This window comes from Xyrauchen texanus, chromosome 2 (genome assembly GCF_025860055.1).
Source record: "Xyrauchen texanus isolate HMW12.3.18 chromosome 2, RBS_HiC_50CHRs, whole genome shotgun sequence".
In the NCBI taxonomy this organism is placed as follows: domain Eukaryota; kingdom Metazoa; phylum Chordata; class Actinopteri; order Cypriniformes; family Catostomidae; genus Xyrauchen; species Xyrauchen texanus.
Genome location: NC_068277.1, coordinates 40,117,915 through 40,141,864, shown reverse-complemented (window position 1 = coordinate 40,141,864; position 23,950 = coordinate 40,117,915). Strand labels below are relative to the sequence as shown.

Below are 23,950 nucleotides of genomic sequence, written 5' to 3'. Positions count from 1 at the left end.
ATGTGTCTCCCACTTCAGGTCCTGTGAGATGGTAGTGCCCAGGAACCTGAATGACTCCACTGCTGCCACAGTGCTGTTTAGAATGGTGAGGGGGGACAATGTTGGGGTGTTCCTCCTAAAGTCCACAATCATCTCCACCGTTTTGAGCGTGTTCAGCTCCAGGTTGTTTTGATTGCACCAGACAGCCAGCCAGCCATTCAACCACGTTTCTATATGCAGACTCATCATCATCATCTCGGATGAGGCCGATGACAGCGGTGTCGTCTGCAAACTTCCGGAGCTTGACAGAGGGATCCTTGGTGGTGCAGTCATTGGTGTAGAGGGAGAAAAAAAAAAATGGAGAGTGCACACATTCCTGGGGGGGTACCAGTGCTGATGGTACAGGTGGTGGAAGTGAATTTTCCCTGCCTCACAAGCTGTTGCCGGTCCATCAGAAAGCTGGTAATCCACTGACAGATAGACATGGGAACAGGGATTTGGTTTAACTTAGTCCGGAGCATAGCTGGGATGATTGTGTTGAAAGCCGAGCTGAAGTCCACAAAAAGGATCCTTGCGTATGTCCCGTCTGTCCAGATGTTGCAGGATATGATGCAATTCCATGTTGAGTGCATCATATACAGACCTGTTTGCTCAAAAAGCAAATTGAAGGGGATCTAGAAAGGGTCCAGTGATGTCCTTCAGGTGGGCCAACACCAGTCTCTCAAAAGACTTCATGACCACAGATGTCAGGGTGACAGGTCTGTGGTCATGAAGTCCTGTGATTTTTGGTTTCTTAGGGACAGGGTAATAATTGAGCGTTTGAAGCAGCATGGGATTCACACTGCTCCAGTGATATATTGAAGAACTGTGTGAAGATGGGGGCCAGTTGGTTAGCACAGGAACGAAGGCACGCTGGTGAGACACCATCTGGGCCTGAAACCTTCCTTGACCTTTGCTTCCAAAAGACGCAGCACACATCGTCTTCACAGATCTTGAGTGCAGGTTGTGCAGCAGGAGGGTTGCAGGAGGTGTTAATGTTTGTGTGAAGTGAAGATCCGAGTGTGTGTGGGGTGTGAAATTGGGCCTTTCGAATCTGCAGTAGAACACATTCAGGTCGTCAGCCAGTCGTTGGTCCACCACAGGGTTGGGGGTAGGAGTCCTTTAAATAAGAAGTTGTTTCAGGCCACTCCACACTGATGCAGGGTTGTTAGCTGAAAACTATTTTTTCAGCTTCTCAGAGTAACTTCTTTTAGCCAATCTGATTTCCTGGCCTGATTGTACAAGACTTTATCCCCACCTCTGTAGCATCCTCTTTGGCATGACGAAGCTTTCTGATAAAAATGTCCTGTAGGGATGCACATGTCCTCACAGAAACTGATGTATGATGTAACAGTATCTGTGATCTCATCCAGTTCAGTGGCTGCAGCTTCAAAAACACTCCAATATCAGTGTAGTCAAAGCAGGCTTGTAGTTCCAACTCTGCTTCATTGGTCCATATCTTAAGAGTCCTTACTAATAGCGGTGTTGATTTTAATTTCTGCCTGTAGGTCGGAAGAAGATGAACCAGACAGTGATCAGAGAGTCCCAAATCTGCACGTGGGATAGAGCGATACGCATCCTTTATTGTTTTGTAGCATTCCTGTCTCTGGTGGGGCATGTAATGTGCTGTCTGTATTTGGGCAGTTCACGTGTGAGATTTGCTTTATTAAAGTCCCCAAGAATAATAATAACTGAGTCCGGGTATTGTTGTTCAGGGTCTGTGATTTGATCAGCCAGCTGTTGCAGCGCTATGTTCCCAGACGCGTTTGGAGGAATGTAAACACAAACCAGAATAAACAAAGAAAACTACTGTGGCGGGTAGAACGGCTTACAGTTAATAAAGAGCGCTTCCAGATTAAGACAGCACATACTCTTTAACGTTGTTACATCTGTACACCAACGTTCGTTGATGTAAAAGCATGTTCCACCGCCTCTCGTTTTCTCCGTTAATTCCGCGATGCAATCCGCTCTGAACAGCTGGAAGCCCGGCAGATGTAATGCGCTGTCCGGAATGGCTTCACTCAGCCAGGTTTCTGTGAAGCACAGTGCAGCAGAGTTTGAGAAGTCCTTAGTACATGTGAGGAGATGTAGTTCATCAGTTTTGTTGGGAAGAGAGCGGAGATTCGCTAGATGAATGCTTGGAGTTTAACCAGCACCGTCTCGTAGCGCGTTTAAACACAGCTGTGCCTCTGACTAAAAGGACCAGCAAAACGTCTGAATATTCAAAACCTGGGAAAAGATTATCTGGTATGTGCTGCCGAATGTTCAGCAGTTTGTCCCTGGTAAAACTGCCTGGAAAAAGATTACTAAAAACAGGACAAACAAACAAAAACAACAAAAGAATTGGAGAGCTCCACACCAAGGCGGCCATCTGCGGCGCCATCACATGGCTCTACAATAATCTCGCAGCAGTAATGAATGTCTATTTTAACTTAAAACAAACATAAATCCTTTAAACTGCCTTTAAAACAGGGCATGACGATCTATGTCACTCGCAGTAGTTATGGGATAAGAAAACATCAGTTAGAAGTGTCTAAATTGGGCTTTCTACATGTTCCTAGCAACCCTAAGGACATCATGGGTTCAATTGCATAAAATGTATGACTTAAATGAACAGTTTTTTTGCTTTGGATCTCCCAAAATAAATAAATATAAATGGGTAGTTGTCAAATAAGTCAGTCTTTTTTTATTTTAGGTTAGAATATATATATGTATGTATGTATGTATACAAGGAAAGTGTATATTTTAGGTTCAGTAACTGGGTCACCACTGTTAAGGCACGATATACTTCATACAAAATTGAATGTGTGTCAAGTAATTTAGAACAACATCTAGTCAAAAAGGTGTTTTTAAGATTCGGCGGTAGTAACAGCTGGCCCTGGCTAACTTTTAGGAAAAATTCTTACCAGCTGCTAAACACCTTCTTACTGCCATTGGTCCACGTCATCTGTTGGTGTGACTCGGAGCTCGAACTTTGAGGCTGGCAGCAAAGTTTTTTTACCTTGTTCAGTCAGTCAAGATCAGTCAACATGATCACACCGGCGAGCAGTTATTTGCGAGCTGGTGCAAATTTAAATACATCTGTACAATCGTTCGCATAGAGACTTTTTCCAAGACCATGTTATGGGATATTTTTTGGTTTAATTAGTCAACAAAAGGAATAAAATCTACACATATACTCTCAAGTGCCCATTCACTTATGTGCCAATTGAAGCAAAAGCCGACACAACTGCCCAAAGTAAGATATGCTTCTCTTATCATCATTCTTTTGAGAGCTAGTTAACCGCAAAATATTAATTCTCTCATCATTTACTCAACATCATGCCATCCCAGGTGTGTATGACTTTTTTCTTCAGCAGAACACATTTGAAGAACAATAGAAAAATATTTTGGCTCAGTAGGTCCTTAAAATACAAGTGGAGGATAATCAGACCTTTGAAGCTCCAATAAAAAAATAAAAATAAAAAAGGACATCGTCACACATGACTCCACTAGATAAATCAATGTCTTCTAAAAAAAAACACAATACATTTTCCAACAAAACAGATAAATATTTAAGTACTTTTGTACTATATCATCGCTTCCAGTCAGCAGCAGTACGTGCATGATGTAATTGCGTTGTCATGTACACTCGAGAACAGATGCACGTGCGTCACACCTGGAAAAGCTGTGCTGTTGTGAGTAGGAGGAACACTGTACAGAAGCTTTGTTGGTTTTAGTTTAGATATTTTTTCTAAACTAACCGTCAGACCTCCCTGCTGAGTAAATTGATCACATCCCAAATTACAATTGTTTATGCTTACGCGGTACTATTGTTTTATCGGAGAGCTCAGTGTTACAGGGAATCAGACATAATATAATAATCAGACATTTTTGTTTCTGTATGGTTTTCACAATGGGGCGTCTGTGTGCTCATTCTGGATGTCTCAACCAAGAGAAAAATGTGAGATTACTTCCATAACATGCCAACACAAAAACGTCACACAAGGCCGTGTGAGCTCCGCCCTCTCATAAATGTGCATAGTGCTGCTGACCGGAAGCAATGATTTATAGTTAAAAAGTGCTTCATTATTGATCTTTTTCACACCAAAGGTGATTTTTTTTTTTATTTGATTTTACTTCAGAAGACATTAATTTAACCAGTTGAGTCATATGGATGATGTTTATGCTGACTGTTCTTTTTGGAGATTCAAAAGGATTACCATCTACATTTTACGGACCTATTGAGCTGAGATATTCTTCTATTTTTATTCAAATGTTTTCAGCAGAAGAAAAAAAAAAAAAAGTCATACACACCTGGGATGGCATGAGGGTGAGTCAATGAGAGAATTTAAATTTTTGGGTGAACTATCCCTTTAACACTTTTATACACCCATACTTGCTGTAGTATCAGTGTCATCTTAAATTACAGTAACAGTGTAATCGGCACATACAGTTGAAGACAGAAGTTTACATACACTTAGGTTGAAGTCATTAAAACTCATTTTTTAACCACTCAACAGATATCAGATTAGCAAACTATAGTTTTGGCAAGTTGTTTAGGACATCTACTTTGTGCATGACATGAGTAATTTCTTCAATAATTGTTTACAGACAGATTGTTTCACTTTTAATTGACTATATCACAATTCCAGTGGGTTAAAAGTTTACATCCAATATGACTTTAAGCAGCTTGGAATATTCCAGAAAATTATGTCAAGCCTTTAGTCAATTAGCTTTTGATAGTTATTTTAAAGCCTAACTTCAAACTCTGAGCCTGTTTGCTTGGGAAAATGGGAAAATAAAATGAAATCAGCAAAGACCCCTGAAAAAATGTTTGGAACTCCACACGACTGGTTCCTCCTTGAGAGCAATTTTCAAATGCATGAAGGTACCATGTTCATCTGTACAAAAATAGTACACACGTATAAACACCATGGGACCACGTATTCATCATACAACTCAGGAAGGAGACTCATTCTGTCTCCTAGAGATGAATGTAATTTGGTGAAAAAAGTGCAAATCAATCCCAGAACAACAGCAAAAGAACTTGTGAAGATGCTGGAGGAAACGGATAGACAAGTATCTATATCTACAGTAAAACGAGTCCTATATAGACATAACCTGAAAGGCTGCTCAGCAAGGAGGAAGCCACTTCTCCAAAACTGCCATAAAAAGCCAGACTACAGTTTGCAAGTGCACATGGGGACAAAAAACGAACTTTTTGGCCATAATGACCATTGTTATGTTTGGAGGAAAAAGGGTGAGGCTTACAAACCGTAGAACAGCATCCCAACTGTGAAGCATGGGGGTGGCAACATCATAATGTGGGGGTGTTTTGCTGCAGGAGGGACTGGTGCACAATGGCATCATGAGGAAGGAAATTTATGTGGATATATTGAAGCAATATCTCAAGACATCAGCGATGAAGTTAAAACTTGGTCTCAAATGGACCTTCTAAATGGACAATGAAGCCAAGCATACCTCCAAAGATGTGGAAAAATGGCTTAAGGACAACAAAGTCAATGTATTGGATTAGCCATCACCTGATCTCAATCCGATAGAAAATTTGTGGGCAGAACTGAAAAAGCGTGTGCGAGCAAGGAGACCTACAAACATGACTTCGTTACACCAGATCGGTCTTTTTTTTTTAGAAGCTTGTGGAAGGCTACCCAAAGCATTTGACCCATGTTAAACAATTTATAGGTAATGATACCAAATACTAACAAAGTGTATGTAAACGTCTGACCTACTGGTAATATGATGAAATAAAAACTGAAATAAATCTCTCTTATTATTATTCTGATATTTCAAATTTTCACCCAATTTAGAATGCCCTATTCCCACTACTTATTAGGTCCTCATGGTATTCTTGGGGACTTTAACAAAGCCAATTCACGCATCTTATCACTTGGCTAATTGTGCATGACACTGTGGAGACTCCACATGTGGAGGCTCATGCTACTCTCCACGATCCATGCACAACTTACCACGCGTCCTATTGAGAGCGAGAACCACTTATCGCGACCATGAGAAGGTTACCCCATGTGGCCCTCCTTAAGAAACGGGCCAATTTGGTTGCTTGGGAGACCTGGCAGGAGTCACTCAGCACACCCTGGATCCGAACTCGCGACTCATGGGGTGGTGGTCAGCGTCAATACACGATGAGCTACCCGGGACCCCTGACATTTCACATTCTTAAAATAAAGTAGTGATCCTAACTGACCTCAGACAGGGAATGTTTTCTACGATTAAATGTCAGGAATTGTGAAAAACTGAGTTTAAATGTATTTGGCTAAGGTGTATGTAAACTTCTATCTTCAACTGTATTATGGGCACATATAGTATGTAAGCATATTAACTCACATGAATTTAGAATGTAAACTAGACGAATGAAACATTATCTACTGCATATATACTACTTAAAATCATCATAGAGGGTTTACTAAAGCACGTTTTACAGATCTAATGTGAATCCTACTCAAGGAATGAGGCATTAAGTCATTAATAACACATTTTAATGCCACATTCTTTTTTTAGTTTTACTCAGCGTTCAATTAAGTGTACTAATAAAAGCCTCCCACAGTGGTGTTGCGGGTGTCTAAATGTTTGCAAACATTGTTCTGCTGTTTAGAACTTCTTTTTACCCCTGAACGAAAGAACGAAGAAAACTTCTCCAGAAGTATATCGGGAGCCTTTACCCTTATTTGCAGTTGACATAAACGTTCCAGCGTGTTGACACATGGATTTTTAAATGTTAAAATAATTTCATTAATATGCAAGAACTAGATAAATAGTTTTAAATAGAGAAGAGCACTGCAGGAACCTACTTTCACTTCCTGAAATATTACATTTTGAAACAGGGGAGGATTTAACATGTAGAAACTTACTCGATTCACTTTCTGTAGACTGGTTGTTGGTAGGGCTGCCAGTGTCTTGTAGTCCAGTTTTAGTGGTCCAGTGCTCAAGTTCTGAAAATAAAGGGTTACACTGAAAAAGAACACTGAAAGATCTTTGTATGCATTTAATTCCCTCAACACATATTTAGGTAAATGCAACCACTTCACTTTTTTAAACATTTAACATTTTTGAGATTCATTTTCAACAATTTTCTGAATTTATTTTCACTTTTCATTAGGCTTTGATCCCCAGAAATTCTTAAGAAAGATTGTGTGCCCTCTTGCTCAAAGATTCAGTTTGTGTGATGTTAGTTCCATGTTCTGCTCCTGAAGCCCTTTTGTGGGGTGTAAATACAGGGAGGTCATAAGGCCTCACCTCAGTTTCCTCCTCCAGCAAGCGAGTTGCCTCCTCGCGCTCCAAGCGCATGCGCTCCTTTACCAAGATAGGGAGTAAGGACGGTTGGCCGGGTGGGGGTGGGGGGGGTCAGGTTCATCACACACACACACACACACACACACACAAGCACATGTTTTGCCCACACAACGATGGACACACGCATACACACATGCATTCCAATGGTACCAATGGGGGTAATGGGTTAGGTGATGTGGAAACGTAGATGAACCGCATAATGATGGGAGCATGAAGAAACATATTTAAAGGAGATGGTGAATGGAATTGAATAGAAAGAAGATGTGGTGTGTGGAACGAGCAGCACCCAAGACCATTCAGAAGGGTTTGGGAAAGGAGGGGCAAAAGATAAGAGAAAGAGAAGACAGATCCGCATATATTAGCAAGTTTTATGGGAGGATTAATACTTCAGGAATTTGGAAATGGTCATCATTTTCATAGTAATTTATGTATTATATAATAATCCTTTGTGAAAAAGGCATTTGGGAGGAAATCACACACCACTTTTTCCATCTCCTCCCGTTCCCACTGTGACGTCTCCCTCACCATCTCCACCTCCTATAGAGAAGGCCAGACAGATAGATGTTATTTTCTTTAAATTCAACATTCCAGTTTCTGTTCTTTTTGATGCACGAAGAAAAGCTCACCTTCTGCATGATGTCAATCTCTTCAGGACTCAGATCTCTGTCTACTGATGAGATGCTTTCCATACTGTTCTTACGAACAATACCTGCAGCAAATGGGTTTGCAATAATACCAGGAGATGCCTGAAAACACAATTAATCAACCTATAAATCAATCATTATTTATATTTATATTCATATTTATTTATATTTATATATATATATATATATATATATATATATATATATATATATATATATATATATATATATATATATATATATATATAGACTAATTTGTCTGACTTTAATAGATCTCAGAGCAGATCTCTTCACCTCCTGTTTAAATAGGTGCTTACCTCCATGCCAGCAGCATTTCTTGGGTCAAAGCCATCACACACAAGTATCATCAGGGAATCACCAGAAGCACGCAAGACCCTTACTGCTTCAGTGTGCGTCATTCCCAGCAGACTGTTGTTGCCAACCTCAAGAATACGCATGCCTACCCGCAGACGCCCATCTCGAGCAGCTGCACCACTGGAGCTCACCTACAGGTAATAAAAACATATGAGAAAATCAAGAACTTGCCAATAAAAAAAAGCAGCTTAATAAGATTGCATAACTAAAATTAGACAACAAAAGAACTAAACCTAAAAGCAAAGCTGCTTACACCATAACGGTGATGTTTTAAAGAAATTGTCAGGGAGGTTACCAGACCCAAATGTTTAAAGACAACTCGATTTTGGCAGAAGGTGTCACAATTGCCGGCTGTTTTGCAGAGATCTCGCTCTCTTCAGTCAGATGTATGACATACTAGCCGCTTAAGAATGGTGTTGGGGTGACAAAGAGAGTTTAGTTATGTCTGATTCCCTGTCACGTTGAGCTCACCAATAAAACAATAGAACTGCGTCAGCATAAACAATTGTAATTTGGGATGCAATCAATTTACTCAGCAGGGAGGTGCGACAGTCGTTATTAACAAACTCTGGCTGGCAGACGCTAATGTTTACTCAGTCTACCTCCACCTGGCTGGTGATTAAAGCTCTCACCTAAAAATCAACCCCTTGTGTGGCCCCGGCTTTAGGCGAGAATCGTCATTCATTATTAATATAATTTCAAAATACAACAAATATTTGCATTTCTGATCAACATCTTTCTAATAATATATAAAAAAAATATTTAATTCATGCTAATATTCAGCTGCTTAACATTGTACTTAACATTTTGTGAATTCTTGCTAAAATGCAGTGTCATAATGTTAATTGTGCTCATGATAGAGGCAGTTGTAATGGTTATCATTAATTAAATTAATTTGTCTCGTCACAACACCTGACATACCACACAGTCATACAACATATGATATACAAAACACATAAAAACCGATATGAAAATTCAGACAGACAAAAATCTGATTTTTTTCAATCCCAGCTGGTGGCGCCCTAGCCGACAGCCCTAATTCGCCTATGCCTAGAAACAGCCCTGCATATACCTGAACAAAGTATCCTGTATGGTTACCTTGGAAATAAATATGCCTTCATCGGTGGGGTCAAAGGGGTTGCCTGCATGGCCTTTAGCTCCTCCCCTGATGCTGATGCCCAGCTTTTCTCCAGGCTGCTTGTAAATGACAATCTCCTATACAGTGACACAGAGGATGTTTGAATTAGAGGCTATGTTGATAGCTCTGGTCTCATGAGGAGTATAGGATTTTTAAATTGTAGATTTATTTATTTATTTTTTAATCTAACAAGGGCTATAAATCTAAAGTCTCATTATCATTGTAAGCCATTATTTTCTATTTTCAGCTAAAGAGGAGCTACATCTACATGAGTTAGGTGAACACTGCTCACATTTTCATTCTATTTATCCCTAAAAAAAAAAAAAGTCTGTATACCTGCATGCCAGGGGGCGAGGGATCTCTGCGCACAAGCATGCAGATCTCCTGCTTGTTGGAGAGTAAGGCTCGAACAGCTTCCTGGTGGGTGGCATGTCGCAGGTCGATGGAATTCACCTCTAAGATGCGATCGCCAACACGCAGCCCACTTTGAGAGGACAAGCCATTAGGGATGACCTACACACAAATAAAACAGTCAAAAATTGGACAGATTTCACTGGACATAAATCATGCCATTAAGTTATTACTTTGGCCTGCATCAAGTCAGATGCTTCTGTGAACTTACTTTTGAGATGAACACACCGGGCTCATTAACTCCAAAAGGATGGCTGGCATGGTCGCTACCCCCTACAATGCTCAAACCCAGGGGACCACCTGCTTTGATCAACGTCACTTCCTGCCCGGGCCAAAAAAGATAATCAAATTGTTAACATTGGATGAAACTATTATGGCTGGATTGAGATAGCTCTATATAAAGAAAAAAATATGCTCTGCTCAACAATGACACATTTAGATTTTTAACCTAATCAAATTTGATAAGTTGGGTTAAGCTATAGTATCCAGATCATAATGGAAAAGATACAAGCATGAACTGAAGGTTCAGCTACTTGTGATGCTAACTTGTCTTCAAGTCCTACAACTTTTCATTAAAATAAATAAATAAATACATTTCAAGGGATCATCATTAAAATACCACCATATAATAGCGACTTTGGACATCACTAATCAAAAGGCCAAAACACATTCCTAACACATTACAACCACTATGCTATTTTCATACCGTGCACCATTTTCGCTGTTGAGCGAGTCATTAAAACGTCAAACAAAGCTATTCAGTACAATGAATGACTGAAAATGGCATTTATCAAATGTAAAAGCAGTATATCAGTTGCTTTCCACTCTACAGAGATAATTACAAAGTCACACTGTTGTTGCATATAACCATAATAAGTGCTAGATAAATGCATTTGGTCATGCTCTCACCTCAATGGGGTATTCATCTTCCATGGGGCAGCTGAGATGGTTTCCGAGGAGTTCGTCTCCTCCCTCTTCTTGATCAGGAGAGTCAGAAGGCTCTGGAGGAGGGGGGGAATGAGGCCGTGTTCGAGGGGAGCCGCCCCCTGCACTGGCCTGGTCCCGCTCAACTAGCAGGGTGATGGTGGGGGAGGTGCCAGTAAGAAGCGCTACTGCCTGGTCATGCCTGGCCTCTGTCATGTCTACACCATTGATCTGGAGTGACAGCCAAACACCAGAGTAAAGTGATGGTCAAAGAGAGCCAGTGTGCCGAACATGTGCCGACACGTCATACTGACTCATTAAGTGGTGTACGTCAGTGGCATTCCAGTGCTCCAGCGTTCAAGTGCCCAGGTGTTGGTTAAAAAACTGTGACTCTGAAATTGTCATTTAAGACTGATTTGGAACATCTGAAGCCAATGCAAATACAGAGCCCTCTCATGCATTTAGAGTTAACCTGCATATTTGATTTTAAAACCTGGGTTGTGGGAGAAAATCATGCATTAAGCCAAAATTCTGATCTGTGCCACATCTAACTGGGGAAATACAACAACAAAAAAGAGAATAGGTATTGCAGGAGGAGGATGAGGAAGAGCTGAGGGTGCTTTAGGCAGCAAGATCACTTAAAAGTGTGTTAAAGCAGATAGGAAAGAGCAGCCTTATAAAAAACCCACAGCTAAACTAACAATCTACTACAGCTAATGATATATCTAACCAAACCATAAATAAATATCCAAAAAGAACTAAATCAAGAACGGTCAAGAACTAATATGATGAATCAATCAGAACAGTGGTATTTAGTACCTTAATTTGAGCCTGTTCATTTTGGTATTTAATAATGTTTGATACATCTGGTAAAAAACAGTGGCTCATGTCTTGATGTGGTCAAGCATGATATGCTATCACTGGAATTGGGGCTTAAAGCCATTTTGTTTGTCATTTAAAAACAGAAGAGTGGCAGAACATGTGGATATCTCTCTGCAAATCCAAGCATAATGTGGCCTGAGCATCTAAGCCTGCCCTACTTCCTGCATGGAAGACTTTTCCTAATTTCTGGTTCCCTTGTTAGCAGTAAGAAATTCCACCATGGTGACAAACAGAGATCAGCACTGACCATTCAGTACCGGCGCTTATCATTGGGAGAATGAGCAACAGCTGTCATGGTAACACATACAGTTACTATGACAGCTGGCCCATAAAACAAGCCAAAAAGCTCCCATCACCATACCCAACATCAAGCAGGCAAGTAGTGTGTTAGTGAAATCCCATGCAATGACAGAGGGAGAAAAAAAAAAAGCTAAATATCGAAATAGAGAGGGCTCAAAGGAGACAAAACATTTAAGATTATAACTCACAATGCAGAGTAGTAACACAAACTAGGTTTTCAGGAAAAGAGTGCACAATTACGCATTACGAATTGTATCCATACACATCTTGTTGTTTTGCTGAGTGTGAAACAAATTTTATGGCATACAGCACACAGAGAAATAGCAGAACATTTCTTGTCGCATTCTGCAGAACGCTGACTGACTGGGGCATAATAACATATTTTATAATAATAATTATGGGATATAAACAATACAGAGGCTGACAGACAATTTATTAGGATTTCCTATAGTGATAGATCGATACATAACAGCCAGGCCAATTAATAGTAACATTTTTGGCCATTTTAAGACTATTGGATTTCTCTAATAACTTGCCCGATTAACAATGTAGTGGCGAATGTCAATTCTTCCACCTGCCTTGTTAATGATGGTGTACTTTTTTGGAGAACCTGGTGTAAAATAAGTGTTGCAATTCAGAGAGAGAGAGAGAGAGACTCACTGATATGACCCTGTCTCCCACGTGCAGGATGTTGTCTCTGTGAGCAGCTCCTCCTTCAGCAATACGAGATATGAAGATTCTCTAAGTATACAGAAGGAGATCAGAGTCAAGTCAACATACCAAATTTATGTTACATTTATTTCTGTATTTAAAAAGAAAAATGTGCATACACTGTTAGTACAATATATAGCTGGCTGGTGAATACAAGTTGGCCTGAACATAGAGCTCAATGCTCTTGTCTAGCTGGTAAAGTTGTCTCTGCATTCAGGGGTGTGTAGGCTGGTGCAACATGCTGCAATGCCATGACCCTCTAACAGAGAAAATATCCATCTGACCTTAACTTAAAATTATCAGCTTTGTTTTTAAAGGCCTATTAGGGTCTAGGTAAAACCAACACTTTATATATGTATATACATATATATACACACATATACATAATTGTAACTGTGACTTTAAGCAGCTTAGAAAATTCCAGAAAATAATGTCAAGTTTAGACAATTAGCTTCTGATAGGTGGTGTACTGAATTGGAGGTGTACCTAAGGAGGTATTTTAAGGCCTACCTTCAAACTCTTGAAGCATATCTTGAGCATATCTTCTGTCTCCTATAGATTAACATAGTTTGGTGCAAAAAGCAGCAAATGACCTTGTGAAGATGCTGTAGAAAACAGGTAGACAAGTACCTATATCCACAGTAAAATTAGTCCTATTTCGACATAACCTGAAAGGCTCCTCAGCAAGAAAGAAGACACTACTCCAAAACCGCCATAAAAAAGCCAGACTACAGTTAGCAAGTGCACATGGGAACAACAATCGTACTTTAAATATTCTCTGTACTGATGAAACAAAAATAAAAATTATTTGGCATAATGACCATTGTTATGTTTGGAGGAAAAAGTCTGAGGCTTGGAAGCTGAAGAACACCATCCCAACCGTGAAGCATGGGGGTGGCATCATCATGTTGTGGGGGTGCTTTGCTGCAGAAGGGACTGGTGCACTTCACAAAATAGATGGAATCATCATTAAGGAAAATGATGCTGATATATTGAAGCAACATCTAAAGACATCAGCAATGAAGTCGCAAATGGATCTTCCAAATGGACAATGACCCAAAGCATACCTCCAAAGTTGTGGAAAAATGGCTTAAGGACAACAAAGTCAAGGTATTGGAGTGGCCATCACAAAGCCCTGACCTCAATCTGATAGAAAATTTGTGGGCAGACAACATGATGCTGCCACCCCCATGCTTCACGTTTGGGATGGTGTTCTTCGGCTTGCAAGCCTCAGTCTTTTTCCTCCAAACATAACGATGTTCATTATGGCCAAAACATAAAATATTTGTTTCATATACTTTTCTCCAAAAAGAAAGAACTTTGTCCCCATGTGCACTTGCAAACTGTAGTCTGGCTTTTTTATGGCAGTTTTGGAGCACTGGCTTCTTCCTTGCTGAGCAGCCTTTCAGGTTGTCAATATAGAACATGTTTTACTGTGGATATAGATACTTGTCTACCAGTTTCCTCCAGCATCTTGACAAGGTCCTTTGCTGTTGTTCTGAGACTTATTTTCACTTTTTGCACCAAACTACGTTCATCTCTAAGAGACAGAATGCATCTCCTTCCTGAGCGGTACGGTGGTTGCGTGGTACCTTCAGGTGTTTGGAAATTGCTCCCAAGGATGAACCAGTCTTGTGGAGGGCAACACATTTTTTAGCTGAGGTCTTGACTGATTTCTTTTTTTTTTATACCCACTTTTCTCCCCATTTGTAATGCCCAATTCCCACTACTTATTAGGACCTCGTGGTGGTGTGGTTACTCATCTCAATCCGGGTGGTGGAGGACAAGTCTCAGCTGCCTCCATTTCCAAGACAGTCAATCCGTGCATCTTATCACGTTGTTCGTTGTGCATGACACCACAGAGACTCACAGCATGGGAGGCTCATGCTATTCTCAGCGATCCTCGCCAACGCCTCACATAATTTTCTGGAATTTTCCAAGCTGGTTAAAGGTACAGTTAACTTAGTGTATGTAAACTTCTGACCCACTGGAATTGTGATATAGTCCATTAAAAGTCAAAAGTAAAACAATCTGTCTGTAAACAATTGTTGGAAAAAATGACTTGTGTCATGTACAAAGTAGATGTCTTAAACGCCTTTGCTAAAACTATTGTTTGCTAATATTAAATCTGTGGAGTGGTTAAAAAAAATTGTTTTAAATGACTTCAACCTAAGTGTATGTAAACGTCTGAATTCAACTGTACATACATACAGTATTTTTAACAATTACATTCCTAATTCCACACCATTTAACCCTGTTAAATTAAAAGGAAATTATATAATTCTTTCAATGCCACTTTATGCTTAAAAACCTTAATATACATTATTTTAGCAGCTATGAGTTACAAACTTTCATAAGCAAATATATTTAGGTTTGTAAACGGAACATTGCATGCCAAAGGCTCAAAGTAGCATACAGACAATACAGTGAGATGCTGCATTTACAAAGAAAACCTACTTAATAAAGCAAACACAAATGCCAAGCAAAAGGACAAAAACAAGACTTACAATTACTCAGCAAAGTGTGTGTGCATGTGCTAATGTGTGACTGACTTTGTCTCCTTCATGGCTGCAGTGAGCATGCAGCCTTGTGTGTCACAAAGCTAGAGGGCAGTATGATATGTGACTGCTGTGGAAATCCAAAAATAATTTATCCGCCTGCCTCTTATCTAGAGCTCTATCGGGTGTCAGACCCTGTAACTCTATTCATTGTTGCCTTGGTGAGAGTACCTTGCAGGATTTTTATGCAGAGTGTATGTTTACGGAGTGAAGAATTCTACAAAAGCAAAACGCAGTAACTACAGTCATACAAAATTAATGCACACTTAGGCTAAAAAAAAAGCTAGATGCAGCACAACAAATGGAAAAGAATGCAAATGTCTCAATGCATTTTTAAAAGTTGAAGTTATTTTAACTTGACACAGCTTCACTCAACACCGAGACATGGTGCAACAGTTAAATACGCCTGTCTAGAGCATGTCAAAACTTTTTTAAAAAGCAGGGCAAAAGTAAGAGGAAATTGTGTTCGGTTTGTACAGCTCCTAAAGCCCAAAGTATACTTTTAGCTTTTACCTGTATGCTAGTGTATGTGTGGGTCCACAAGACGTGCAAGATGATATGTGATAAGTGCATGATGATGATGTAATCTCCGGTGAACAACAGGAGACAAAGGTGGAAAGAACAACAGTGGATGTGCATGTCAATAACGTGTATGTGGAGGTCAGGAGATACCTGCATTAGTATAATTCAAATCTTAACGACTATAACAGGGTTGCTGCAGAGTTTTTAAAATCAAATGTGAGACTTTTTAAGACCTTTTTCAAGACTATAATATATACTGTATCCCCATACCAAAACAAACCAACAAAATCTCAAAATAAATAATGTATCACAGTCCCTTACTAAAATAAGCAGGGGCACACATTCACCATGGCCTTAACATTGCTTAACAGGGTAGGCTATAAGCAAGACATGTTTTCCACATAAATATCACACTAATATTGTGTGTTTATCTATATAAATAGATTCAAATTAGAGGTCAACTGATATTGGATTGTGCTGATTCGATAATTGATATTAATCATTTTAACTTTAAAAGGCTTTACTTTAACTTTGAAATACTCCAGAATAAAAAAAATTCTTAGGAGCCATTGGCTCCAAACTAAAACATTAAGGAGCCAAATGGCTGTTTGAGTAGCAAAATCACAGATTTTCTTGATTTAGATTGCTGTTCAGAAACAAAATAGACAGCCAAAGAAAAGGAAGTCAGCTGATAACCCATTCATTGAAGGTTTAATAAACAGTATATATAGTTGAGAAGAGAATTTTGCATTCACTTTTGTCTCAAATGTTCACAAACACTTTCATAATTTATATAAATAGCGATAAAATATTTTTCTATTTAGTACTGCTCTTCAGAATCTACATTACAGATATTTACATGAAGTATAGTATGCATATGTTAGTGTGTTGTCTTCTTGAGCGTCAATGAATGTTTGCACCTTGTGTAATAGTTGTGTACAAGTCCCTCAATTGTCCTAAGTGTCAATGCTTGGAGAAAATACAACAGTGCAACATTTTCACTTTGAAGGATGCAGCGCATGCATTTATCTAATTAGATAATCACATTAGGTCATATCACGATTACTGTTTTTTCGCTCCCAAATTTAAGACCTCTTTCAGAACAAAAGACTGTTTCTTCACTGCTTATCATTTAAGATATTCAAGACTTTTTAAGACCTTAAATTTGGGATACATTAATTTTACATTTAATTTTACAAACATTTTAAGGGATTACTTTCAAAGGATCCGTGAGAGCCCTATATAAAGACATCTTTATGGGTCTAAACTTCTGACAAGAAATTAGTCCAGTATCTCAAACCAGTATGAATGCACAATAAGAAGTATACTTTGAAAGACTAGAGCGTTTGACTGGATGTAAACGCTAGCGTACAAATAAAAACAGAAGTATGTTTATGAAGTAGGATTTAGAAAGTATGACGGTTTTGGTTCAACTATGCTCTGATTTAGAGAAATTAGTGTATGAAAATAGCAGCTACAACAAATTCCAAACAAAAACTAAAGCCATTTTTCTCAGTCTCAGTGTTGGCGTAATTACTGTGTTTTGACCTTGTAGGACAGTATGTACAGAGGGGACAACATGCCCAGAGTCTCACTGAGCTCTGTAAACAAACACTGAGATAAAATCCTTAAGAAATTGACACCAATGAAGACATAAAATATACACTAGAAAGTAAGTCCCAAGTGTATCTGCAACATCATGCCTTGTAAACAGGATATCTACAATCAAGAGTGGGATGAAATATACCATGTCTCCTGCTCGGTATGGTGTTGACCCTTTCCCTCCAGCGATGCTGAACCCTAAACCTTTATCGTTGCGGACCAGACAAGTGGCTAGTTGTTGGCAAGGTCCAGCACTAACAGCAGGTGAGCCCGGCTCCAGGAGGAAAGGCAACCCACTGGACCGTCTTTCCCGGGGGAAATAATCATCTTCTGGTCGCAGCGGGGTGGTGGTGATGGCATTCTCCGGTTCCACCATGTGTTCTCGCAGAACAGTCATAACCACAGCAGCCCCTGAGTTACGCAAGGCCTCAACAGCTGTGTGATGCTCTGCTCCATGTAGGTCTACGCCGTTTACCTGAGATGAGAGAAGTAGAATTATGGAGAATTTACAATGGAACGGATGAATGGGTTTGTATGCAGCGAGTACAAACGTGCAGCTAAGTGGACATTAACAATAACAGAACAAGTGGTTACAGATGCAGAAGAAATAGTCAGACAACTGGACAGATATTTACCTCAAGAAGTTTGTCTCCCACTTTGACCCCAGCACGGGCTGCAGGGCCATCTTCTGACACTCGAGAGATAAAAATACCCTGACAAAAAGGACGTGCACATCATTAAAACAACCTGCTAAAACTCACACATCAGTCTTCAAACAGACAAAACCAAAGCATTAAGTTAAGTTCACTGTTCATGTGAATGCCCAGAAAATGTACCTCATCATCGCCCTTGTAGGGTGTAGATCCTTTCCCCTGCTATGCTGATGCCTAACCCACCAGTCTGCCTCAGGATGTTCAGGGTCAGCTACAGATGAAGCAAAGACATCAGATATTCATAGAGAGGTGCGGAAAGAAGGCCTCACAAAAACACCATTACTTTTACTATGAGTGGTTTAACTCAAAAAAAGTCATGTATGGCATGTGACAAAATTCATGCAGTGCATGCTTGTTTAGAGAGGAGGTAAATATAAGATTGCATTCATGTTCAGACAGATCATGTATATTGTCCCAACCAGCAGCCTCCTTTCCTTGCTAAATTATGATGCTGCATGTAGTTACATACTATTAAATTAGAGATTTGTGAAAGCACATTATTCATAACAAACTCATCCGTTCTTAGATCCAAATGAAAGATAACCCAAAAGTCCAGACGCTCAGTTCACAAGATAAGCCCTTGACATTTGCAAGTTGGACCAGCCTGGCTGCTTGATGATGAATTTATTGTAGTACTGTAGTTTGAAATGTATGACACATTTGGCTGATTAATTTAAACACCTCAAGATAACAGGAATATGAAAAAAGGGCATGTAGTTGAACAAATTGAATTTCAGTTTTTAAATATACAGACATTATAATATGAGCTATAGAAAATGTATGCAGTGATATCTTATTGAGCTTACTCTGTGTAAGCAGACAACCTGTAAGGTCATAACCTTAAACAGCTTAAATTTTTTTTAATTAACCATTGTAAAATTGTGCATGAAAAGGCAAACGATGATTAGAAATTGGCTACTCTGTGCAATAGTAAGTAGACGATTCCACTGAGAGATCAAATGAGAAGTGTTTTCTCTGGAGTTACTGCACATAAAAATGTGGAACATCTAGCTATAACAGCATGGTGGATTCAAGAAACAAAGTAAAAATTTCAAGCTGCTTTAACACTATGATGAGCGAAAACCATATGGAAAGTTACGCACCATCACAGCTCTCTAAACTGGTTGAGGGCAGAAAAGCAGGAGTTTCCCCAAGTTCAAATAAACCCTCAACCAATCCTAAAAGTCAAGAAGTCTGAAAGAATCAAGGAGAGAAGGCCACCTCTGTTGGGACAGGAAACTAAGGATCTGTTTAAGTAAAACAGGATATACAGTATAAACTGTAGTATACATGTTCACATATTAACACACCCTCTGTTTCAAAACTTGCATTGACTCAAGTTTTATTCATTAACAGCAAAAAGGTCATATCAAGTGATTCCACATCTAGTTCAAGTCCAATGTTCTTTGAGCATTGTATTATAACAGGCCTAAAACAGGGACGAGGTAAAGCCAATTCAATGATTTCCCTGTTTTTTTGGACAATGGGATCATGAGACGAATGAAACACAAAAACCAAATATACAGTGCATCCGGAATGTACTCACAGCACTTCACTTTTTCCACATTTTATTATGTTACAGCCTTATTCCAAAATTGATTAAATTCATTATTTTCCTCAAAATTCTACAAACAATACCCATAATGACAACGTGAAAGATGTTTATTTGAAATCTTAGCAAATTTATACAAAATAAAAAAAAAAATAGAAAATAAAATCACATGTACATAAGTATTCACAGCCTTTGCTCAATACTTTTTACAAGTACAGCTTCAAGTCTTTTTGTATATGATGCTACAAGCTTGGCACACCTATTTTTGGGCAGTTTCTCCCATTCTTCTTAGCAGGACCTCTCAAGCTCCATCAGCCATTTTCAGATCTCTCCAGAGATGTTCAATTGGGTTCAAGTCTTTGCTCTGGCTGGGCCACTCAAGGACATTCACAGAGTTGTCTCGTAACCATTTCTTTGCTATCATGGCTGTGTGCTTGGGGTCGTTGTCCTGCTGGAAGATGAACCTTCGCCTCAGTCTGAGGTCCAGAGCGCTCTGGAGCAGGTTTTCGTAAAGGATGTCTCTGTACATTGCTGCATTCATTTTTCCCTCGATCCTGACTAGTCTTCCAGTTCCTGCCGCTGAAAAACATCCCCACAGCCTGATGCTGCCACCACCATGCTTCACTGTAGGGATGGTATTGGCCAGGTAATGAGCGGTGCCCGGTTTCCTCCAGACTTGACGTTTGCCATTCAGGCCAAAGTGTTCAATCTTTGTTTCATCAGACCAGAGAATTTTGTTTCTCATGGTCTGAGAGTCCTTCAGGTGCCATTTGGTAAACTCCAGGCGGGATTTCATTGGCATTTTTCCGAAGGAGTGGCTTTCGTCTGGCTACTCTACCATACGGGCCTGATTGGTGGAGTGCTGCAGAGATGGTTGTTCTTCTGGAAGTTTCTCCTTTCTCCACAGAGAAATGCTGGAGTTCTGTCAGAGTGACCATCGGGTTCTTGTTCAGCTCCCTGACTAAGGCCCTTCTCCCCCGATAGCTCAGTTTGGCCAGCGGCCAGCTCTAGGAAGAGTCCTGGTGGTTCCAAACTTCTTCCATTTACGGATGATGGAGGCCACTGTGCTCATTGGGACCTTCAATGCTGCAGAAATGTTTCTGTACCCTTCCCCAGATCTGTGCCTCGATACAATCCTGTCACGGAGGTCTACAGACAATTCCTTGGACTTCATGGCTTGGTTTGTGCTCTGACATGCACCTTTAACTGTGGGACATGATTTGGAAAGGCACACACCTGTCTATATAATGTCCAATCAACTGAATTTACCACAGGTGGACTCCAATCAATTGTAGAAACATCTCAAGGATGATCGGTGGAAACAGGATGCACCTGAGCTCAATTTTGAGTGTCATGGCAAAGGCTGTGAATACTTATGTACATGTGATTTTTGTTGTTTATTATTTTAAATATATTTGCAAAGATTTCAAACAAACTTATTTCACGTTGTCATTATGGGGTATTGTTTGTTGAATTTTGAGGAAAATATTTAATTTAATCAATTTTGGAATAAGGCTGAAACATAACAAAATGTGGAAAAAGGACTGTGCATACTTTCTGGATGCACTGTATTACAACGAAATATATTACACATTTGTATTGACTGACTATGTGAGGGCATACATGTCACAAAACTGTGACATATCCAACAGTCACAAATTGCAAGGTGAGGAGTGGTCAAATAAAACTGTCATGGGATGGACTAGATGTGATTGATTCTACCACAGCAAGCCATGCAAAGTGAATATGATCAGAGAGCTAATGAGGAAATAATAAAAATGGAAGTCAAAGAAGAGAGAATGATGTACTGAGAATAGATTTCAACTGCAATCCACTGTCGATTTGGAGATGTACAACCATGTGTGTGACGAGCTGAAATAAATGTTCAACTTTAGGTATTATTTTTTTATAACGTTTATTATTAAATATATTATCATTCTGTCTAGTGCTATGGTTGATGGTCACAAATCAAGTCAATGTCTTACAGTGGCACTGGGTATGGTATAATTTTGGACACTTAAGCACAAGTACATTTGTGGGTCTTAATATGCATTCATTAAATCATTGCATGGGTTAAATATTCCAGGTTCAATACAAGTTAAGATCAACAGATACCATTTGTGGCATAATGTTGATTACCACAAAAAAATCATTTGGACAAGTTGAAGTTGTAAAATTGGATATAACTTTATACAAAAATGGTTAATAAGCATTTTTATCACACTAAAATCATATTAACATGCATCATGTGTATGTCTTGCGCTATAATATTAAAACAGTGAGTTTTGTAACATTTACAGATTGACCACGTTCACTTCCATTGTAATTGCCTCACTGGAACCCAGATTTGTGCTTTTTATTTTTTTTAAATGAGGGGCAAGTCAAAATGTTTTGTGGTAATCAATATTATGCCACAAATGCTGTTGATTGAGCTTAACTTGTATTGAACATGGATGTATGTTAATAAATGTACCACTGTTTTTGTTGAAATTAGCTGCACAGCTGATGATATCAACTCCAACATATTGAAAAACAGGGCATTCATTAGGCTATCATCTTTTTATACTGCATTGTGTAAATTAAATAACTATATGACATATTACTTCCTTTCTGAAACAATATTTTGGCTGGTTTATTTGTTTGTTTTTTGGAAACTGACATACAAATCTTACTGTTGCAGTTTCATATATAGCTATAGACAGAGTGATTTGAAGGGCTTCTGGAGCATCACACAAGACAACTGATTAATTTTGAATAAACATTTATGCCGTTTTATCATAGTATGCAATTATGTAAATTGTTACATATTTAAATAGCTGCTTCGAACATCTACTTGTGTGCACTGTCAGTGTTAAAGTCTTGTTGATTTCAACCAGACTGGTCCGAGACACCTATAATAGGATGCTGCAAAAACATTTTCATTAACTCAAGTGTCCTCCTTGCTTCTGGGCCACAAAGCCTAACAGGGGAGAGGAGGATGGAAAACAGGGGAAAAAAAATAAATCAGAAGGCGGCAGACAAGTCACAAAATAATGGAAGCTAGTTTGGAGAAAAGCATATTTTCATAATCTTGATAATTTATGGGCAATAATAAAGATCAAGCATGATCATCTGTGCCATGTTGAATATTACCACAAAAAATACTTTTGACTCCTCCCTTGCGTTCATAAAAACAAACCAAAATTTTATTTACAGTAATGCACTTACAATGGTCTATAGGGCAAGCACGGTTAAAAGAAAATGTCTGAACTACAAAACAATATTAATTCCTTAAACATGTTATAAACGATTTTTCGCTGTTCTGGAACTTCCACCAGATTTTGCTGCTGAATTAGCAATGCTGTGGTTTTATCTTCATCAAAGTTACAATAATGAACAAACACAATCGGTTTTAACTAATAACACACAAATTATTGCTTTGTACATATTGAATCACTCAAACATTCACAGTGTTATGTTGGAAAAAGTTTGTGTACCCCTAGGCTAATGATGTCAACAAAGCTACAGACATAAATTGGCAAACCTGGCATCAATTAATGAAACGAGATTGTGGGTTAGAGCTACTTTGACTTGTAAAAAGCACTCAAAGATTTTTTTGTTTGATTTTCACAAAAAAGCATCTGCTGACATGGACCATGCCTCGTAAAAAAGAGATCTCAGAAGAACTACACTCAAGAATTGTTGCTTTGCATAAAGCTGGAAATGGTTCAGTTCTCTCGATGAGCTCAGATATTCAGCTGTCCACAGTTAGACAAATAGTCTATAAATGGAGACAATTTAGTACTGTGGCTACTCTCACTAGAAGAGGCCGATGTGCCCTTTGACTCAAAGGGCACATCGCAGAATTCTCAAATGAGGTAAAACAAGAACCCTATAGTGACAGATAAAGACTGGAACTCATTGGAAATGATTAACATCTTTGTTCATGAGTCTACTATACAGAACAAATTAAACAGTCATGGTGTCAGTTGCAGGACACCACAAAGGAAGCAGCTGCTTTCCAACAAAAACATTACTGTACACCTGAAGTTTTCCAAAGACTGCCTTTACCCTCCACAATGCTACTGGGAAAATGTTTGTGGACTGATGAAATTAAGGTTGAATTGTTTGGGAAGAGCACTATGCATGAAGTAAAAAGGGCACTGCATACCAACATGAAAACATCATTCCAAAAGTGAAGTGCGGTGGAGGGAGCATCTGCTTTGCTGCTTCGTGGGCTATAGACCGCTTGCCATCAATGAGGGAAAAATTCCCAAGTTTATCAAGATATCCTAAAGGATAATGTCAGG

General features: G+C 39.2%; 1 protein-coding gene across 1 annotated transcript in view; it reads right to left on the bottom strand.

Annotated features, from left to right (window-relative positions):
* Positions 1-23,950, bottom strand: part of scrib (scribble planar cell polarity protein) — a 112,989-nt gene that overhangs the window by 22,082 nt on the left and 66,957 nt on the right. Inside the window, 14 exon segments of the mRNA XM_052142559.1 lie at positions 6,888-6,968; positions 7,273-7,329; positions 7,810-7,866; positions 7,956-8,075; positions 8,291-8,479; positions 9,447-9,563; positions 9,823-9,999; positions 10,109-10,219; positions 10,807-11,052; positions 12,664-12,744; positions 17,542-17,871; positions 18,032-18,109; positions 18,233-18,269; positions 18,271-18,320. Of these exon segments, the coding sequence (XP_051998519.1) occupies positions 6,888-6,968; positions 7,273-7,329; positions 7,810-7,866; positions 7,956-8,075; positions 8,291-8,479; positions 9,447-9,563; positions 9,823-9,999; positions 10,109-10,219; positions 10,807-11,052; positions 12,664-12,744; positions 17,542-17,871; positions 18,032-18,109; positions 18,233-18,269; positions 18,271-18,320 (1,731 nt within the window).